Source organism: Microchirus variegatus (assembly GCF_963457635.1).
Source record: "Microchirus variegatus genome assembly, chromosome: 14".
NCBI lineage: Eukaryota > Metazoa > Chordata > Actinopteri > Pleuronectiformes > Soleidae > Microchirus > Microchirus variegatus.
In genome coordinates, this window is record NC_139815.1 from 15,514,310 (window position 1) to 15,534,648 (window position 20,339).

The 20,339-nt window shown below is 41.9% G+C and overlaps 1 protein-coding gene across 1 annotated transcript in view; it reads left to right on the top strand.

The window, feature by feature from the left end:
* Positions 1 to 10,392, top strand: part of tox3 (TOX high mobility group box family member 3) — a gene marked incomplete at both ends in the record, with an annotated part of 34,791 nt that extends 24,399 nt beyond the window's left edge. Inside the window, 5 exons of the mRNA XM_083900843.1 lie at positions 2,286 to 2,537; positions 8,531 to 8,791; positions 8,897 to 9,127; positions 9,275 to 9,355; positions 9,532 to 10,392. Coding sequence (XP_083756969.1) covers positions 2,286 to 2,537; positions 8,531 to 8,791; positions 8,897 to 9,127; positions 9,275 to 9,355; positions 9,532 to 10,392 — 1,686 coding nt within the window. The remainder of the gene's footprint in view (positions 1 to 2,285; positions 2,538 to 8,530; positions 8,792 to 8,896; positions 9,128 to 9,274; positions 9,356 to 9,531) is intronic.
* Between the last annotated feature and the right edge of the window lie 9,947 nt (positions 10,393 to 20,339).

Below are 20,339 nucleotides of genomic sequence, written 5' to 3' on the forward strand. Positions count from 1 at the left end.
GGGCTGTATGTGAAATGAGACCAGACCGTGTGCAACAATGTACCGTTCTGGTTCCAGTAAAAATCTCGCACATCTTCCCTGGGAAGAGGGCCTTTTCTTCACAGACTGCTGACATATTCTGTATCCCCCACACACCCACACAAACACACACACACACACCCAAATGAGACATAAACACCGGTCTCCATTATCAGCGCTCCTGGTGCAGATTAGTTAATGTGTGTCACTTTAAACAAAGAAATATGATACACGGGGCACAATATTTGGTACAGATACTGCTCTTGCAAACTGTCTGTTCTCCGCTCTTTATTTAATTTGCTGTCAGTACTGTTTAGCAGATACTAAACAGTAGCCTTTCTTTCCACCAAGTGCTCGTCTGTTTTACTTTTAAGTCGAGTCATGTTTGTGGTGCTCTCCCACGTAAGTGGAGCTCACCTCTTCGAACTGTCTTTCAAATCTCTAAAACAGCTTTGTAATTCAGGCCCTTGTAGACCCACCTATAGGATCCAGTTGCCCATATATATATATATATATATATATATATATATACATATATATATATATATATATATATATATATATATATATATATATATATATATATATTTACTCATGCCCTGACTTACCTGAGAAAATGTAACACCATAAGAAACCTATTTATATCAGCAGTGTCGGTGGTGATGTTTTTCTACTTGAAAGCATCCCAGTGTGGGCTTATGTGGATGCATGTGGCAAAAAGTACATTTGCTGTGCATCTGACTACAACAACAGAACAAGGGGAGAACAGGAGACTGAGGGAAAGTTGGAAAAGATGAATGAAGACCAAGGCGATGGAGTAGCTCTGAACATGTCTACTTCTGTCTGTGTCTTTAATTAGCACTTTGGTAATACTTTGTATACGTGTGTTTTTGATGTTATTAGAGACTAAGTTCCAGAGGTTTTTTCAGTTGAACTGAAGCATAGTGTGGCAGCAGAGGACTCGGAGCAAATAGTTCCCTCTGATGCTAAGGTGCCTGTGATTTATTCTGTACTCTGTGAGCCAGAGGCCAGGGGTGATGAATATGACCTTAGCTCCCTCTGAAAGGAGAACTGATTTTCTTGCTGTGAAACAAGCACTGGAAATTGAGACAGTAGTAGACGGCAGGAAGAGGAAAAAGGAAAAGGGGTGGAATGAAAACTCTATTAGCCACCTCTGCCACAGGAATTCATCAGCACTTGTAATGACAGCTGCCCTGACTAGGCAATGAATTGGCTTCAAGTGTCTGTGTGCTAAAGCAAGCAAGAAGAACATTAATACTCCTTAATCAAGGGCTATGTTGGCATATTCCCCCCATTGTCTCCCTCCTGTTATTCCATCCACCACCAGAGACGGTGTTTACTAAGACGGAGAAGACGCGTCTGATTAGATCTGTTGTAGTTTCCTCGTGATAGCTGTCGAACCTCACCTCTACTCTGCTCCGATTCATATGTGACAGGCTAGGCGAGCTTTAGTGTTGTCAGATTTAGTTAAGAGTGAAGATCTGTTGATGAGGTTGCACGAAAGCGTGCGAGAGATCAACATGAAACAGTCGCAAGGCATGGCTGATTTCTTTTGGTTACATTTCCAAAATGGCATATCCATTTTTTATTTGATTTTTTTCATCAGCGTGTCAAACCGTGCTAGTGTTGAAAGCGTCGGTTTTTAATCGTTCCTGTGGTCTGAGTGTATATACTGTGCCGTTTGGTGGTGTGTTCAGCTGCATTTATGCGGTCCTCCAGCATGGTCATTGTCAGGATATGGATTTAGTGGCTGCCCTGAGTGTAGCTTAATGCAATATACAGATGACAAGACCCGACTAGATGAACATTTGGAATAAGGGCGACCAGAAGCTTTAAGTCCAAAGGCAGAAGGATTAAACTGTTTGATGAGCAGATTTAAGGGTGCGAGCATAGGCTACAAAAAGAAACACTTCTGGCCGAGCATCATAATCTTTGATAATGTTCTTTAAACCCATCTCTTTATCCTTTCTCTCCCATGATTGCTGTTTGATATTTTTGCTTTCGACATCATCTTCCACACTCTCTCCCCCCCCCCCCCATTTCCTCAGAGTGGACTGTAATAGGTTTAGTAAATGTTATATCTTAGTGCACTTCCAGACAGTGTATTACCACTCCACTAAAATACTCTCTCTCTCTTAAACTAAGTTGGCTGATTTAATTCCTCCGGCATGTTAGATAATACCTACCTCAGTGGATGCTTTGTGTTTGTGGATATCATGACTCTCCGTTTGCTTCCTCCTTTTCAGACCTTTCATACGCCAAGTTTGGGTGATGAGGAGTTTGAGATTCCTCCAATTACACCTCCACCAGAGATGGAGTCTGGTCTGGGTCTATCGGAAGTGGACTCACCTTTCCCAGCAATGCCAGAACCCCCAGGTCCACACAGGGGTCCGTTAATCCCTCAGTTCCCCCCTCAGAGCCTGGATCTGCCATCTATTACCATCTCACGCAACATGATGGATCAGGAAGGGATGACTGTCAACAATGGGCAACCTGTGGTGAGCACTCCTATGCATTTAAACCACTAGTAAATCAAGAAGCCGGTGTACAACAAGAGGAATCTCATTTGTCAACACACAAGCATTGTGCACTTGCAAGTGGTATGGCGTGCGCTTCTACTTGAAGCGGCAGCTCCAGATGTGGTGACCAAACAAAAAAAAAAAAAGATTTGATTCATAAGTATATACTTCAGCACACCTCTATATACCAGAAGCATGGGAGCCTTTTGCTGAACCATGATGTCTCCTTCAGAGTTTTTCCTACACCTCCTGTTGTCAGTGCGTCTGGCACAGCATCTGGCCTTGTTTACAGCGCAGAAGGTATATGATCACATTGAGTAAATGTCATGATATTATGTTACTTACTGTGAGTATATTTATAAAGAAGAAAAAAAAGACGAAGAAGAAGAAGGTGTGGAGCATCTTCCTCTGTAAGGTGAGCAGATGTGAATAGATCACAGGTGTTTGAGCACAAAGCACATTCAGCCCCAGAAGGACAGTGAAAATGGGACCCAAAAGTGCCACAGATTCACATGCTCATATTTAATGCATGATGCGTGCAGAGGCCTCTTTTTGTGCTGGAGATGATGATGCATGGTTCAGTCTAATGTCTCATGTGGTCCTAAGAAAAGGAACCTGCTTTTCTTTTCTTTTTTTTCTTTTTTTACAGAGTTCAGGGTCAGATTTGTTTCTGTACGGTTGAGAATTTCCTTCCTAGTGAAGTCTCGGCGAAACATACTTGCGGCTAAATCCTACTTTCCTCCGACACAGATGGTCAAATGTGGAACAGTAGGCAAAGTAATAAGTCTCTTTATGTTGATACTGTACCGTAGATAGTGAGATTGTTGTCTCAGGGTGGAAAGACATTTTCAAATGCCACAATCATAGAGGCATTGAGGAGGAAAAATGGAAATGTCAGTGGCTGACTAGTTGTCTTACAGACCTATTACGAACACAGAAGATTAATTTAGGAGAAAGGAAAACGAAAGGACAAAGGAATGAGCTGAGAAATGATGATAGCGGTGTTGAATTTGCCTTGTGAACCACGAAGCACAGGAAACGTGTCATGATCATGATAATTGTTTGATTAAATGAAAATGTTTTAAACCCCTGCTTCTCTTAAACACATTTTTTTTTTTTATCTCACGGATATTAGAAGTATTTATTTACATTCCATATGGGAAGGAGCTATAAAACTTTACAGCTCTTTTTTTTTTTTTCTTTTCCTTCCATGCTCCTGGCATGTAAAATAATTGCAGCTTTTAAAATATTTCTGCAGTATACAGTAAGTGAGCCCCAGAAGGCTTTTGCCTAAAGAATTTTCATTTCATGGTCAGTTAAGCTTTCTACATCTGGAAGAAACAGAACCTTGACACAATTACATTCCCCGACTTTCTCACGACTTGCTGGAGGATTAGATTTGATTCTCAAACATTATTCCTCTTTAACACCATTTGCATGGCTCATGTCTCTGATTGTGCAGACTCTATTAAAAAACCGAGAGGGAGAATATGGGTTTCTGCTCCTTGCCTTGTGGCATTGTCATTGGCAAACCACTCACTCGTTATCAGTCATCACACATTGTATCGCAGGACGGCAGTGGCCCTTCATTTTTCTAGTAAATGGGATTGATACCCAAAAGTCTTGTGACAATGCCTGTAGAAAGTCTATTCATCTCTGGGTTTATCTCCATCTTGAATAGAGAACGCAACTTTTTTTTAATGAGATAAGTAACGGTGCTTTTTTTTTTTTTTTGCAGTGAATTCTACACACGGAGACAATGATTTACGAAGGCCCTAAGAGGGGTGTTTTGTCATTTTGTCAGCGCACTGATAAAGGCATGACAACCTTATATACATGATTACATTCTGTGTTATTTGTTATGGCTGCAGGGGCAAACAAATAAACCGTGCACTAGCGCAATTACATTTTTCATCAAGCCGCCATGCTTATATTCCTTATAACACTTCCGTTCTCCGCTCAAGCTTACTGTTGGAGAATATTGAGTGCGTGTGAAATCCTGTCTCTTATCAGGACTTAATGAGAAACCCCGACCAGTGAATATACCTTGGCTATTTTCAAAAGCTTCTTCCATGTCATTGCTTTGCCAAGTGTTCTGCTAATTCCTGTCCCCATAATGTGCAGCGTATGTTTGGCAAATTGGCCACAGATGCCGAGCTTCTACAAAGAGAAGTACATTTTTCTCAACTGCAATGTGCCTGGCACAGCCCTGAATCTGAAGTCATTATTTATTTAATCTGCTCTCCTAACAAGCTTCTGACTCTCATTTTTGTCTCCCAGCATGTGTCCTTCTGATCTGTGATTGAGTCTCAATAGTGCCAAATAGTACTGGAGTTAGAGCTGCCAGTATTGCTTTATTCACAATTTTCTTCTCGATTTTCTCCCTCCTGCACAGCGAGGGTCTCTGGGTTCCATTTCAAAAAACACCTGGTGCCTTTGCCACATTTGAGTTTTTTTTCTTGACACATGTAAGGATGTACTGAAATGGGCTCTGTGTCCTCCGTGATTGGATTTGAGACCTACAGTAGTCAACCAGTTGTACTGCATGTTAAAATCAATATTGAGGAGATACAAGAACCTGCTCTCCTAATACATTTGCCACCATGTGGTGACTTATTATATATATTTTCAATTCCAAAATGTCATTAGCTTTACAGCAGCGAAAATATGCTAATGTGTATCACAAAACAGTGTTTGGGCCACATGCATCATGCGAGATGAAAGGAGGCGCTGAAAAACCCATTTGCAGTGTGTTGTTCACATGATTTGATATGCCTTGATATTGTGGAGATTACCAGGGAGAATAATGCCCTCGGTTTTGACTGGTCAGAAACCACTATATCCTGAATCAAATGGAAAATATGAGCACTGTTGCAGAAAGCATGTTTTTGCACACTTCCCTCTTATCTCCCTTCCAAGCCAAGAAGCACTGACATGAGTTGTACATCAATTTAAGAGAGTGGATTTTTTTTTTCTCTCTTTCTCTCGCTCCGCTTCTTTCTTCTTTTCTCCCTCGACTGACAGCTATTGTGACACATTGGGTCAGTCAGAAATGAAAGATATTCATGCAAGCATGCAATGCTTGTAATGAAGACTCAGCTTGACCTTCTGCATGATTGATTCTGTGATTTACTTTTTTTTTTTCCTCACAGTGCAGCTCTGAAAATGAAATGATGCCATGTTGGACGAGTTTTAAATACCCATAATGCATCAAGAGAAATGGTTGAAAGAGGTATGGGTCAGTGGCTGTAACCAGACCAAAGGGAGGAAACTGGTCCCACATTGTAAGGGTGGTGGAGAACGGGGGGCAGGGAGAGAGATTTGTTTTTAAGTGGGGGTTAGAGGGTTAGAGCGACGGATAGACTGAGTTTGCACACCACAGAGAGAGAGAGGGAGAGAGAAGTGTGTTTGACTCAGGCAGGGCAGGGGAAAGAAAAACAATTTATCTTCATGCTATTATAGCCTTTACCAGCATTCACAATTCCATTTTTCTCATTTGGCTTAAGCACAGACTTCAGCAGGTTGCAGAAAATAGAGAGAGAGAGAGAGAAAAAAATTATGTACTCGTTTAAAAGCCGAGTAAAGCAATATGTGCAGAGTGCTGATAAACTATCTTTAATAGGACTGACCTTTAATGCTGGCAAAAGTTACTGGGGAATTCATCCTTATAATTACCATATAGATGATTTTAGCCCACTCCTGCCATGGAACATTTCCAAGAGCTCCGGCATTGATTGAATGGAAATTGAACTTGTTAACATTCTCTCAGCCTGTTACAACTTACTATGTCATGCTACTGTTCTTAAATTCACCTCAACTCCCAATATCTTTAAGATCACAGCGGTTCTTAAACCTGTTGAGATTTTGGATCACTTGGTGAATGTAATCTGTAGCAGCTGTGATTAGGACCGGATGAAGCAATACGCCAGTTATTTGTTATTTTTATTTTGCGCCATGTTGTTTACAGCATTATGTTGATAGCAGCTTGGACACTAAAAGCAACACAATGAGGGAAAAACTGGTCGCAAGGTAGACTTCAGCTGTTAAACATACAAGCGCAAAGACAATCCTAACTGAGGAGGGCGCATCTGGCCCCTGTACTGAACAACAAAAAAAAGGGGGACTTACTTGCAGATTTACGATCACTATCAAAATATCTGGTTGGATGTCTGCTGTGACTGCTGACAATGCTGCAATCAAAATGCAAATGAGGAGGCAGAGGCACATAAATAAACACCCTAGTACCAGAATCATATTCACAATCAAGGCCGACTGTTATTTAAGATGATTTCCTTCACTCGCGTGTGTTATTAGCCGTTATCTTTTCATTCTGATCAGACATGCTAATGTTCTGTTCCGTTTAAACACAGTGAGCACTAACACTGATGCTACTGGTCTTAATATGTGATGACGGTGTTTTAAGTTTTCACCACTGTATGTTTTAGTGTGCCGGGTAGAGACAAATCGTATTCCAAACACATGACAGAATCTGTAAGTTGAAACTGCATCATAAGGACTGGACAAAAGTGATATTCCACAGATGGCCACGACTAATGAGCTCAGTGTACGCGTCTTTGATGTTCACAGCGAGCAGTGGGCAAACTGCGAGCCGCTGCATTTTGGGTAATGAAGATGACAGTAGCAATTGGAACGTGGTGGTTCTGCAGATACGTGGTATTCGGTCACGGGCTTGTTCGTCGCTGCTTTCATGTGCGAGAGAGAGGGGGGGGAAAAAAAAGCAAAGCTTCCACATTTGAAGAATCACAACAATACGTCTTCAATTGCTTCCCTAACTCACTTCTCACCTTTAGCGGAATCCGTCTTGCCGATGTAAATATAAATCTGCTCTCACTTCATAGATTGTGTTTATGATAAGCAGTAGACATGGCGTACGAGAAAGAAATGGGTTGTAGATCCAATATGTTTCTGTCTGAAAGGGTGTTCCAATATTGTTTTTGAAAGCAGGCATTCATAAGGTTCTTTCAATAAAGCCCGGTGCGTGGGTTTATGATGTGTTGATGTTAGGAGAGATTGAGTTTGTGCCGCTGAATAGTAGATGGATGTATCCTCGGAGAACAAATCACCTTTTTCGGCTGTGCTCACGTCCCCTCCCCTGCTCCATGTCTGCTCCGCCGGCTCCCTGATCAGTCTCTCCTCTGGGGAGCTGGCAGGGCCTCGTCATTTCCATCCTCACCGCAATCAATGCAAACATGCGACCTACACCTTGTGTAAGATTCCTCCAAGAACTTCACCAGGAAATGTTATTACATTATACCCTGGATTGTAGAAGAGAGACAGAACCCGCCCCAAAGCTCTTGAGCATTAAACCTTCAACTGGCTGATTTATGGATTTGATTATATCCACTTTTGCGTGGTCAAACATTATTTATGAAAAGGGCGTCTTTCATAGAGTTACAACTCTAAATCTAAACTACACCTCAGCGTGTGGTCATCTCAAACTAAAGTGATATGTAGATGCATATGTACAAACTGTACAAAAGTGTCTTTTTATTGTGGAATTTGAAGTTGTGTAGCTCAGTGCAGGGAACTGAGTCCTCTTCCCCTCTCCAGAGACCGGCCAGTCAAAAGCTGTCACAGATTTCCATACAATAGAGTTTTGAAATGAATCAACCGAGCTATGTAGCCGTCTATTAGTGACTTATAAAGCTGGCTCCTCAGGTGTCAAGATAATTTATCATTGGCCTGTAATAGAGACATTTAAGACCCAGGACATTGTGACATATGATCTGCCACATAACAATCCAAAGAATCTAGTGACCCGATTTCCTGTCTGGTAAGGGGATACAGCTTCATGATCTTCTTACACTGGGCAGCAGGCTGTCTTATTGAGTACAGGGATATATTTGTGCAACAGTGTGAAAGCACAAGAAAATGGGCCAATAAAACATTCTGCTCAATATTATCTGATCGCTCTCTCATCAACTCCTCTCTTCCCTTTTTCGTAATCGCAGAACGTCGGGTCGGGCCACCTTCGCCAGTACCCGCCTAACCCAGCCATGGTGATGAAGTCCATCATCAGCATGAACAGCTCCAACGGGATGATAGCAAGGAATCAGCTGACCACTATCAACCAATCCCAGCTCAACACACAGAACCTAAACATGGCCGGACCCAACATCACCCATACCTCCCCATCTCCACCTGCCAGCAAGTCTGCCACACCATCACCCTCCAGCTCCATAAATGAAGATGACCAGGATGATGGCAACAGGGTTAGGGAGATGATTTATTTCTATACTGTTTGTTGGAAATAACATTAAAAAATGTAAAAAATGTTTTAGTACATTTCTGCGTCTCAAAATGTTCTATTTGTGCAGGTCATTGGTGAGAAGCGGCCAGCTCCCATAGATCCCGCGAAGAAACCCAAGACTCCTAAGAAGAAGAAGAAGAAGGATCCCAATGAGCCTCAGAAGCCAGTGTCTGCTTATGCCCTGTTTTTCAGAGACACCCAGGCCGCCATCAAGGGTCAAAATCCCAACGCCACCTTTGGGGAGGTGTCTAAGATTGTGGCCTCCATGTGGGATGGTCTTGGAGAGGAGCAGAAGCAGGTACAACAAAAACTTATTTGTTTTTCAGACCATTCAAATATATTGATACTAATTTGTAGTAATGTATGTGTGGAATGATGCCTTAGTTAAAAGGAATTTTAAATGATTAAATGTTTACATCTCCACTTCAACTTTCTGCCCTCTCAGGTTTACAAAAGCAAAACAGAAGCTGCCAAGAAAGAATATTTAAAAGCCCTTGCAGCGTACCGTGCTAGTCTGGTTTCCAAGGTGAGAAACTGCCACTTCTTTTCACCTGACAAATGTGTGACTTTGACAGTATGGTAAATTGAATTTCCAAATTTGTCGTAATGTATTATGCACTGTGAATTTTTTTTAAATAACTGAAGTAATTTGAGGTGAAAGCTGTGGCTTTGTAGATGATTTCCGATTCTGTTTTAATCCAGGCTGCAGCAGAATCAGCTGAGGCCCAGACGATCCGCTCCGTGCAGCAGACCTTGGCCTCCACCAGCCTGTCCCCAGGCCTGGTGCTGTCTTCACCTCTCAACCAGCACCCGTCCATGTCGCCAGCATCCCAGGCCCTTCAACGGGCCATTGCCCCAAAGCCTCTGCAGATGAGACTAGGAGGCAATCAGATTGTGACCTCTGTCACAGTTTCCCACCCTAACATGTCTGGTGGGATCCCACCGCAGTTGCTTGGCCAGATGGGTAGTGGAGGAGGGGGCATGGTGGCAGGCGCCCAGTCCACGGCAGTGTCTCAGATGAGCCCGCCCATGCAACCGGTGCAGCAGCAGCATGCGATGCAGCAGCTCCAGCAACAGCAGCAGCAGATGCAGCAGCACCTCCAGCACCATCAGATGCAGCAGCAGCAGATGCATCACCAGCAGATCCAGCAACAAATGCAGCATCAGCATTTCCAACACCACCTCCAGCAACAGCTGCAGCAGCATCACATGCAGCAGCAGCAGCAGCAACAACAACAGCAGCAACAACAGCAGCAGCAGCAGCAACAACAACAACAACAACAGCAGCAGCAGCAGCAGCAGCAACAACAGCAAATGCAGCTGCAGCAAATGCAGATGCACCATCAGCTGCATCAGCAGCAGATTCAACATCTCCAGCAACAACAGCAGCAGCAGCAGCAGCATCAGTCCCAGTGTTCCCCACCCCAGCATTCTCCTGGTACGCCCCATTCAGTGGCAGGCTCTGCGTCACTGGGCAGCCCCCAGCCTCCGCCTCAGCAGCAACCACACCCCTCCCAAATCCAGGCCCATGCTCAGGTCCTGTCCCAGGTCAGCATTTACTGAGCCAAATGGAAATCCTATCTCAAAGAACAGGAATAAAATAAAAGCATCATTCCATGTTGCTTTTCTAAGTTGCACTTAAGAAGTGTGTAAGATTTAGAATGTTAAACAAAGAACTTGTCCATTGTTATAGACGGATATGCACATGCATGTACAGGAGTTAAAACGCGTTAGCTGGGGTTTTGTCTATAAAATAGGCTCAACGACGACGGTTCGCGCCAACCGCCCAGTGATTGTTTATTTGTTTGTGAGGTCTTTTTCAGTTGTCGATTTTGAACTTACTGGGCACACAATGTGTTGGAAGGTGTGCGTCTTTTTGCTGTTTTATTTAACAATAAATCTTATTTATGAGGCCAGAGTTGTCAATTCACTGCAGCAAAAATGACTCTTTTGTTTTTAGTAGGATTTTTATCAGTTGTTTACCTGGACGTAATGACTCACAGGATCCTCGCTGGAAACGAGTAAAACCCACACATCAGTCTTTGTTCTGACACTGGTCAAAATATAATGACACGTTTGTTTACTTCAACCTTTCTCCTGCACCGGTCGTCTCGCGGATGTTAACCGTTTCAAAAATGGCACGGAGGAATCCATCGTACCGAGTCGTCGCTCATCGACGGGGCCTGGCGATATTTCAACAACCACGTTCACACACAACCACCATCGCAAACATTGTCGTAAAGAATAAGGGGAACTGAAAATATGACTGAGCAGACTGAGACAAAGACTGCCATAAATCATTTATGTAATCACATCATCAAACTGTAGCTGTAATCTGCTGTACATGTTTTGTAGAGTGGGGAGAGCTGAGGCCTCCTTTATCCAGTAATCTACCCTGCAGGTGATTTGCCCAAAAGCATTTAAAGCCACACACACACACACACACACCCCTGTGAAGAAATCGTCTCTTGAATCTATTTGTTTTTACTTCAGATGTTTAACAATTAAATTATGTTTTTATTTTGTCAAGCAAAAGGGGGATATTTTATGGTAAATGCTAATTTCTGGATCAAGGAAGATGGTTTGGGGATTGATGTATTTTTATTCTGCTTATTTACTACCGTCTTTGTTTAAAAGAAGGAAAAGAAAAAAAGAGAGAGAGAGAAACTAGCAGAGCCAGTTTGTTGCACTGCCAAAGCCAACTGAAAAGATATCGGAGGTATTTTTTGCCAGCTGTATAGTCCCTGAGAAAAAGAAAATGTTGTACATTTTTCATATCACCTGTTGTAAAGTTTTAATATGTGAGGCTTTAATTAAAACATTGTTAAATGACCTGTGGATTGCTATATCACATAGTGCATTTCTGCTCTTTTATACTTTTTTATGAGTTATAATAGCAGTCATTCCTTTTGTTTGCATTTTGCTGACAAACCAACTGCTTCTGGAAACTGTCGCTATAGGATAAGTGCACATTGGTATGGAGTTCTAGACGAGACGTCGTTTTCAGCTTATTTGAGAAAAGAAAACTAATTTAAAGTTTGCGTTTTTTGGGGGGTTTTTTGTTGGGCCATGAAGTCAAATCCAGAGACGTTCCATCTCTAATATGATAGTAGCCATAATTTTGTATGAAGTATTATATATTTCTTTGTGTTGCTGTTCAAAATTAAACTATCAATCACAAATATTTATTTGAAGGAATCAGTTTGTTATCACATTCTAAACTATTGAAATAAAAACACTTTATGATATTTTGTAGGGAAAAATTCCACCAGAGGGGAGGGGGGGGGGAACTACTTTGCAGTGAAGTGAGCGTTAATGTTGGCGTTATTATAGCGTGTGCTGTTTCTCAGTGATCTGAATGAAAGTCCATTGTAACCGTGTGTAAAAACCCGTGCTGATACTCGACAGGGTCAGCATGTAACCGGTGATTGTCTCAATAACAGTCCCCGACTCGCACACCAGTGCATTGGATTCCGCTTCTTTCTTACTCCCTTCAAAATCGCTTCATTTCCAAGACATCCCCAGGGGTTTGCTGAGCTCCGTTGAATAATATGGTGAGCGGGGGAGGGAAGGCAGGCAAACAATAATTATCATATCTTCACAATAGGCTGTGAATCCACTGGCCCAGAGATGGCCTTTTTTTTTTTTTTTTCACAGGCAGCTGAGACATTTTTAAACACGAGTTTATGTTAGTTACAAATTAGAGATTGAGAATCCCCTGTGTTTCTGTGATAGCAGCTTGGTGGAATTTTTTTTTTTTTTTTACATTTTGTTTTTCAATTAGCTATTTTCTCCCCCCCACCCCAAAAAAGCATTTGTAATTCGGAGCCGAGGTCTATCTGTCACTGCTGCTGCTGTGATTGGCTGCTCACTCTCTGTGTGTGGAAACCGTGCCCGTTTCTCTGCCTTGATTAATTGCAGCATCTGTCCTGTTAGAAGCCCGAGTGAAGAGGTCTGCAGGAAAACTGCAAATAAATGCTGGCAACAGTCTTAAAGTGCTTATGATGAAATGAAAATTAAAAACAGCAAGTGCCGCGCATGACCTGAATTTCAATACAAGGGGAGAAGAGGGGAATGTGAGAGTGGGTGTCCATGGATACCAAACACATGCTTTAAAAACACACAGTAATGAGGCTCTGGGAAATCGCTGTTATTATTCTGAACAGATTCACAGCAGAGCCCATTAATAATGCATGGGCCTCCTTGTTATTCCATAACCCCTCAGTACTGCGGTCACTGTGTGTACAAATATCTCACAGCCAGGGTTGGAATTATGGGACTCTGCAATAAAAAGGTTACAGATATTTTCAAAACATTGTTATACACACACACACACACACACTATTTACAACGATAATACACTGCAGCCACTATAATAGAGAGTGGTTTAATTTAGATAGGTGAATGCATTAACTCCACCTGCTTCATGCAGTGCCGTTTTGTCGTATCTGTGGGAGAAAAATATTTCTTCCACAAAGCAATATGATCATCGAAGTATGAAGCAATCAATATCCAGCCATGCTTCTTCCTTTCTTTCTTTCTTTCCTCGTCATTACCCATCGCTGATGAAATGCATGAAGGGCACTATGACATTAATATGTCATTTAAGTAATGCAATCACGGGGTGACCTAATTGTCCTCCTCCCCACTGAGGTCAGTGGCTCGGCAGTGCGCCAAAGGATGACTAAGGAGTCAGATGTGGAAGCTGGGGGATTCAGTATTTTTTAATGATTTATTTGGCTCTTTTGTTGTTTTCCTGTCCAATGCACAGATACAATGTGAGTCGAACAAAAGCCCCTGCTGACACTGACCATCTGACCATCAGACCCACGCTGCAGCCAATCTCAACAAACAAACCCTTTTATTTCTGAATAGACCTGGTTGAACCTCCAAGTCCAATGCCAAGTCTTGTTTACAGAGAGGAAGTAAGCCTCCAGTCAAATGGCTGACCATGTTGAAGGAATTCTTGACCTTGCAACAGTGAGGTTTATGGACAGAACTATACTGAGATGAGTAGTGAACTTTGTTTGGGGTCTGTGTGTGTGTGTGTGTGTGTGTGTGTGTGTGTGTGTGTGTGTGTGTGTGTGTGTGTGTGTGTGTGTGTGTGTGTGTGTGTGTGTGTGTGTGTGTGTGTGTGTGTGCTCGTTGTTGAATTGCTGACATCACTGACCAGTGGTGACATTTTGTTTAGAGAACTTTTGACCTGCGAGAGAGAGACAGGGCCACAGATTCTCTCATGTCTCTGAGCAAAGTTAGGACATTCAAGGGAACTAGTAAACATATGACTTCCTCTTGAACAAGCGTTCACATTATTAAGTATTCAAATAAGTTGTCTGAATAAATTGGGAGGTGTTCAAATTAATTAAAGAGAGAATTATCAGGGAAAAAATGCTGAAAATAGCTGAGGTGTAAATAATCACATATGCACCGAATCACCGTCTTCAACTCACAAATGCATTCATTTTTATTCGTGCAACTTTTTAACCTTGGATTTCTGTGCAATGATGTTGCCGAGGTGACACTGACTCAGCTCTTAGGCTTCTGTCTCTCTTTTGTTGAATGCCGTAATGGTAAATCTTTAAGTCTTTTTTAAATCTGTCAACATATGCACCACTCTGCTAAAGCAATTCACATATAGCCTCTATAATATATTTGGCCTTAAAATGAAATGCTAGTTATAGGCAGAAGATTTTAGAGGATGATATTAACCCTATAACACAGAAGCCTCCTCAAAATGTCTGTCTGGAGTTTTAGACTTTTTTTTGAACCACAAAAGGGCCATGTTAAAACACCAGATTGTGCATGTTCAATTTGAAACTTCAAGAGTATAACACATATTTAAAGGTGCCATATTATATCCTATTTCTCTAAGTTAACCTAGTTCCCTGGTGTCCTATTGAACATGTCTGTGACATGCTTTGGTCAAAATACCATAAGGATGAAACACCACAGCAGTTCAATCACCCTGCCAAAACAGACCTGTTCAGAACACTCTGTTTAGTAGTATCTCTTTAGGTCCACCTTAAAAAAAAAAAAAGTCAAACGAAACTTAAGGGACAGGAAATGATATCAGCCACAGAGGCAACTGGGAGCTAACAGCAGTTAGCATTTGGAAAAGTGATCATCATGTATCCACTGGACAGATAAATCCTCTGAGGATGAAAGTTTGTGTAGAACTCTGTGCTGCACTGTGGAGCCAAGAATATGAACTTTTTGTGGACTTCCGGACCACAAAAACATGAATGAGTCATCTTATTTCACACTTTGGCAACTGATAGGACCTCCAGAGTCCCAAATGTAAGGACTTAAATGATTAAAAAGTTGACCTTTAAAATAACATTGGTGTAAGGCTTTTGTCTCAAAGTGCAAAAACAGAGCAAACAAATGGAAACTATGTACAGGCGCAAACGTGTTAATAACATTGAATAATGTGTACTGAGAACCAATACTCAGTACTTAATAATGCCATTACTGCAAAAAATTATAAATAAATGACAGTATTACAATACGAAGTATAATTGCTTGTCACTATAACAATAACATCAGTAAACGAGGAGCTGGTTTGTTTCTGATAGTCGTGGCCGGGTCAGTGTTGTCTGTATTCAGCAGACCAAACACATCTGGAGCTTTTATTCTCTGATGAGTTACACAGTTGATCTTGGAGAAGAGAGAAGAAGAAAAAAAAAATAATAACGCATTGCAAGCTGTCAGTGATTTGAAAAAGCTTTCTTTATTGTGACAGATCATCATGCCCCAGAGGTTGACAGATGTCTCTGCATAGGATGGATATGACACCAGTTTCTTTTTATTTGGACTTTGTTCGCCTTAACAACGTAAAATGCAGCTTGCTCTCTCCCTTGCTGCCACTTTCCGATTTATTTTCATCAGTATTTTATTGTCTTCAGCAGTATCTGAACATTTATTGTCTTCGGCAGAGGATCCCAACTCTGAAATTGCCTTTTATTGCAACTTACTTAGGCTGTTAATATAAGCTATTACAGAGCCAAAATGTTTCTATGGCAACAAAACTGATAAAGTGCACCAGGAGAATTGAACGATAGATTACACGTGCACACGGTGTCACATCCAATTAACTCGAAACTGACTGAACACCACATTATGCCACGACTTGCAGGAAAATCAATAAATATGGACGATGCTCAACACGGTTCCCCCTCAGTTTCTTTCTTTCATCCCTTACAATGCCAGCGAAGCCAAGACAGATCATGGCACTAGGATGTCCCTGCTGCTACAAGGAGGCAGGTGCTGTGTAGACACCATTCAAAACTTGGCCTATTCAGTCCAACTCCTCTAACGCTCCATTCATGCATAGCAAAACACCATCTGCTCCTGTTTTGCCTGGAGCAATCACAGCTGACCAAAAAAAAAAAAAAAAAAAAAAAGGAGAAGAAATCCATGATAACAGCTGTTGCCAAACAAAAGGCAAACAAAAGGGAGTAGGAAAAAGGTTAGAGACAAGTTCGGCACCAGAAATTACTCATTTGAGAAGGCAAAGAAAAACATTTACTCTCGCCATCCAGCAGAGAGACAGAGGAAGGGGTTAAACGCGAGGCGTTTGGTCTGCGGGGCCTGGCAGACTTAGAACAGCGCAGGATCAGGTGGAAACAGATTCAAGTTGAGGATGATTCTTTTACACAGTGGATTCTCAGGAGCACAAGCAAATGAGCCATACACTGTGTATGGATGCTGCTGCTGCTGCTGCAGGTAATATGCACATAAGACAAGTCGTCCACAAAGTGCATATACTGCTACTGCTATTACCTGTTGCTAATAAAAAGTTACCTTGCCACGGCTGTAACTGTAAATTAACCTCAGGATTAATCTCTACATCAGCGGTTTGGACGTACATTACAGAAAATAGGTGTCACTGTTATTGTTGATATATAAGCATTTTACTATGAATGAAAAGTAAAAACACATTATGAATGAGAGACTTGCAAAGTTGATGTGAAATACATGTACATGTAACGAAATGTACTTTTAATAACTCCCATAGTGTGGTCCTATCGCACATATATGTGAGTTATGGAGGTCTACTTACAAACATTAACTTCAAAACCTCCTAGTTGCTGGAAACGAGCCGATAGAAATCTCTCCTCGCTGAAGCTCTCGTCAGCCGCGCTGTTTCAGACTGAAATCTCACACCCAGAAGACAGACTGTGTTGTGATTGGCCAGCCTAGCGTAGAGCCTTCCCAACTGTCTTGTGATTGGTCAATACATGGAAGTGACGTAATCAGAACACCCTGGTCTCAGAAGCGCAGCTCCCCCCTCTGGAACGGTGGATGCACTGCTACTCATTATCAAAACATTGATTTAACAGTGTTTAAAAATAGCTTCTTCACGGCTCCCCGACGCAGTCCCTTTTCTGACTTTGACCCGGAGTCAGAAGACACTGTCGCTCGTGAAAAACACCTCCACAACGGACGTTATTCTTCTTCTGCGGTTCAACGTACGCAACCGGATGTGCCCGGACTAGTGCCCGGAGCAGGAGGATCTGCTGTTTGCGTAATTTTCAGAAATCTCTCTGAGCCCGAGATTACAATACAACAACACAGCGTTCTCAGCAGTGGCTGAACTGTTTGTTTCGAACCTTCAGGGCTTCATAAACCAGCTTATGGCACAGATACACACTAAAAAAAACAGCGTTAATTGGAACTTCCGTTCGAGGTCCGCTTTAAGAAGTAATCATGTACTTGTTTGTCACTGTAGATGACTATAGGAAAAGCACGTTATTGTCATTTTTACTTTAAGAAGTCATCAAAAAAATGTTTACAATCAACTCATCAATGATTTGCCTAATTACGACAGCGATGCAGTGCATTTGCTCCGGTCTGTCGACAGCAAACAGTTCATGAAGATGGAAAATAAAACAATGAGTGTACATTGGGGCACATAGACAGGAGAATTATGTGAAGTAAAAAGAAGAAAAAAATAATGATTACAAACCAAATGCCACTTTATAAACATGGATTGGAAAAAGGGATATACATAGCTGTGTGTGCGCTCCACACAGGGCTTATCATTTCTGTCCTAGCCTGCTTTCTGCTGCATTGTGTTGTGATTGGCACTGGTGCTCGACCCTGTGAGGCCTAGCTTGATCTAATGTATGGCTGCTGACCTGGGGGAGGGGCTGCGAGGCGAAGGTGAAAGACCAAACAGCTTGCATGCCTCCGGACCTCAGCTGCCCATGCAGACGGGCGAGCCGTAAAAAAAAAGAAAAAAAAAAGCCACTGTTTGAGCCACACAGAAGCGCCAATGGCTGCCGTACACACAAGTGACAGGAATACAAGTGCACCTGACACACAAACAGTTAAATGGCAAAGGAGGGAGGGATTAGTAAATGATGATGATCTTACTCACTGTCCCCATGGGGATAATTAAGTTTTATCTTATCGTCCCTTATGCTGACTATGAACAGACCTGGATCTAATTGCATTTTCACATGATTCATAACATTAAAATAATTCCTTACCACTTAACCAGATGGCTGGGTGTGTTCTCGCTCTGCCATAAAAGAGGGAAAAAGAGACTGTGCACAAGAAGTTTCAGATAATTAGAGGAAAGCATGCTGAATAAAAACAACACATTTTCTTTTGCTTGTATCATGTGATCTAAAACATGACTTGTATTACCTGACATTCTATACACTAGGCAATTACATCAAGACGGAGAACGAGATGTTTTGCAAAAGCGTTTTTGTTTGTTTTGAATTTGACTATGAAACATGCAAAGCTCGGTGTCGGGTGGCGCTCCTGAGTGAGAGTGTAGGTGGAGTTTTATTCATAAACAGACGCTACGGTGGCAGTTGATCAGTCAAAATTTGCTTAACAAAATAACGCAGCGCCACTCCTTGTCAGTAGGCTGCGCGTCGGTGGCCTCTCTGCACTGTTTCAAACCTAAACAAAAAAAACGAAAATATAAATCCATGTTAAAACAAAGACATCTGGACAGCTACTCTTTGCATCATGTCTGAGCTGTGTGCTCTGCTGAGCTGTGTGGATACCTGGACAGTGTACAGTAGAAGACCTAATGAAGCAGGGGACAGACAGGAGAGAAGACAGGCTCCAGCCGTGTGCCATTATAGGTGATTTGTCTGCCATACTGATTCCAGTCCCGCTAGTTTTATCAGTTTAATGCCCAGGCAGCATTCATTATTTCTTAGCCGGGAGGGTCAGCCTTCAGCAGAACAAGTGTGGGTTGTGTTTCTGTCAAACAGGGAGGGGGGGGGGGTTAGTGCTTGACCCGTAAAGCCATTCAGTTCATAGAAAGTGATCCATTGTTCGGCTCCTCTCTTTGTTCAGTTGCCTGCAGAGAGTGAAGGGGCCATCGAAAGGGGAGAGAAGGAGCAGAGCTGGGGTCTATCTGGGCGCAGGGGTCTGCACTTATACCCTCAGCACATTCTCACCTAGATTCCCTCTCGGTCCTGAAAGGTCACACACCCTAACGTTTATTATGTGCGTCGGTGTTTTCGCAACATATATACGCACTGCAGATACTTCAACTCACACTCGCGCTGCAAGGATAGAGGAAAAAACAGCTTCTGTCTCTTTGTGGATACTTAAGAAAAGAGTGATAATGGGTTTTAAAACGCCGACTTGTGTCTGTGATACAATAGCTCCATTTAAAAATGATGAGAAGTAAATAAACCACCTGCATAAAAGTCTGTCGCAGTCAGCTTTCAGTGTAAAATGACAAAACCGGGATAAAATAGGCTCTGATTTCACCCGACAGATATGACACTTGCACAAAGTATACCTGAGAGCAATGTGAATGGCATTCCTTTTCTAGTAGTAAACCACCATATTAGACACATCTGCATGGTTTTTATTAGTGTTAGTATAAATGCTTTTTTTTTTTTTAGAGCTAGATTTTTTTCTTTGAAAGACTACCAAGGATAGTGACTAAAAAAATCATCACAAAAATGTACACAAAGTACATACACAAGAAGACAACAAAAACATGTAATTATGAAATGATGAACAGATAAGGGAAATCAACGATTCTTTGGTCTCCTGTAACTCATTTCACTGATATATATATATATATATATATATATATATATATATATATATAAAACACAAACTACTATAATTACGTGTCTGTTGTTAGCCAAAGCACTTTCTGTTTTTACGTTTTATATCGCAAATTCATGCAGAAAGCCTTGCATACTTTGACTGAGAACCCTCACAAACTGTCTTGGTGTGTACTACAACACTATTGGCAGTTTACATTACAGTATCTGTACATCGTGACCTCCTGTCATTCACTGCCATTGTTCTCCTGCCAAACAACAGCAGGAGGAGGGTTTTATATAAAAGTGATAGTGGCTAATAGCTGTAGCTCAGGCCTAAACCCAGCACTAACCTAGTTTACGTTCACATTTATCCCTTTAAAACACCTAACCCTCAAAATGTCAGTCTGGACTTTAAAGCGCTTTTGCCCATTTTTCCAGAATCACTTCCAATATCTGGCAGTTATTCCCAATTTA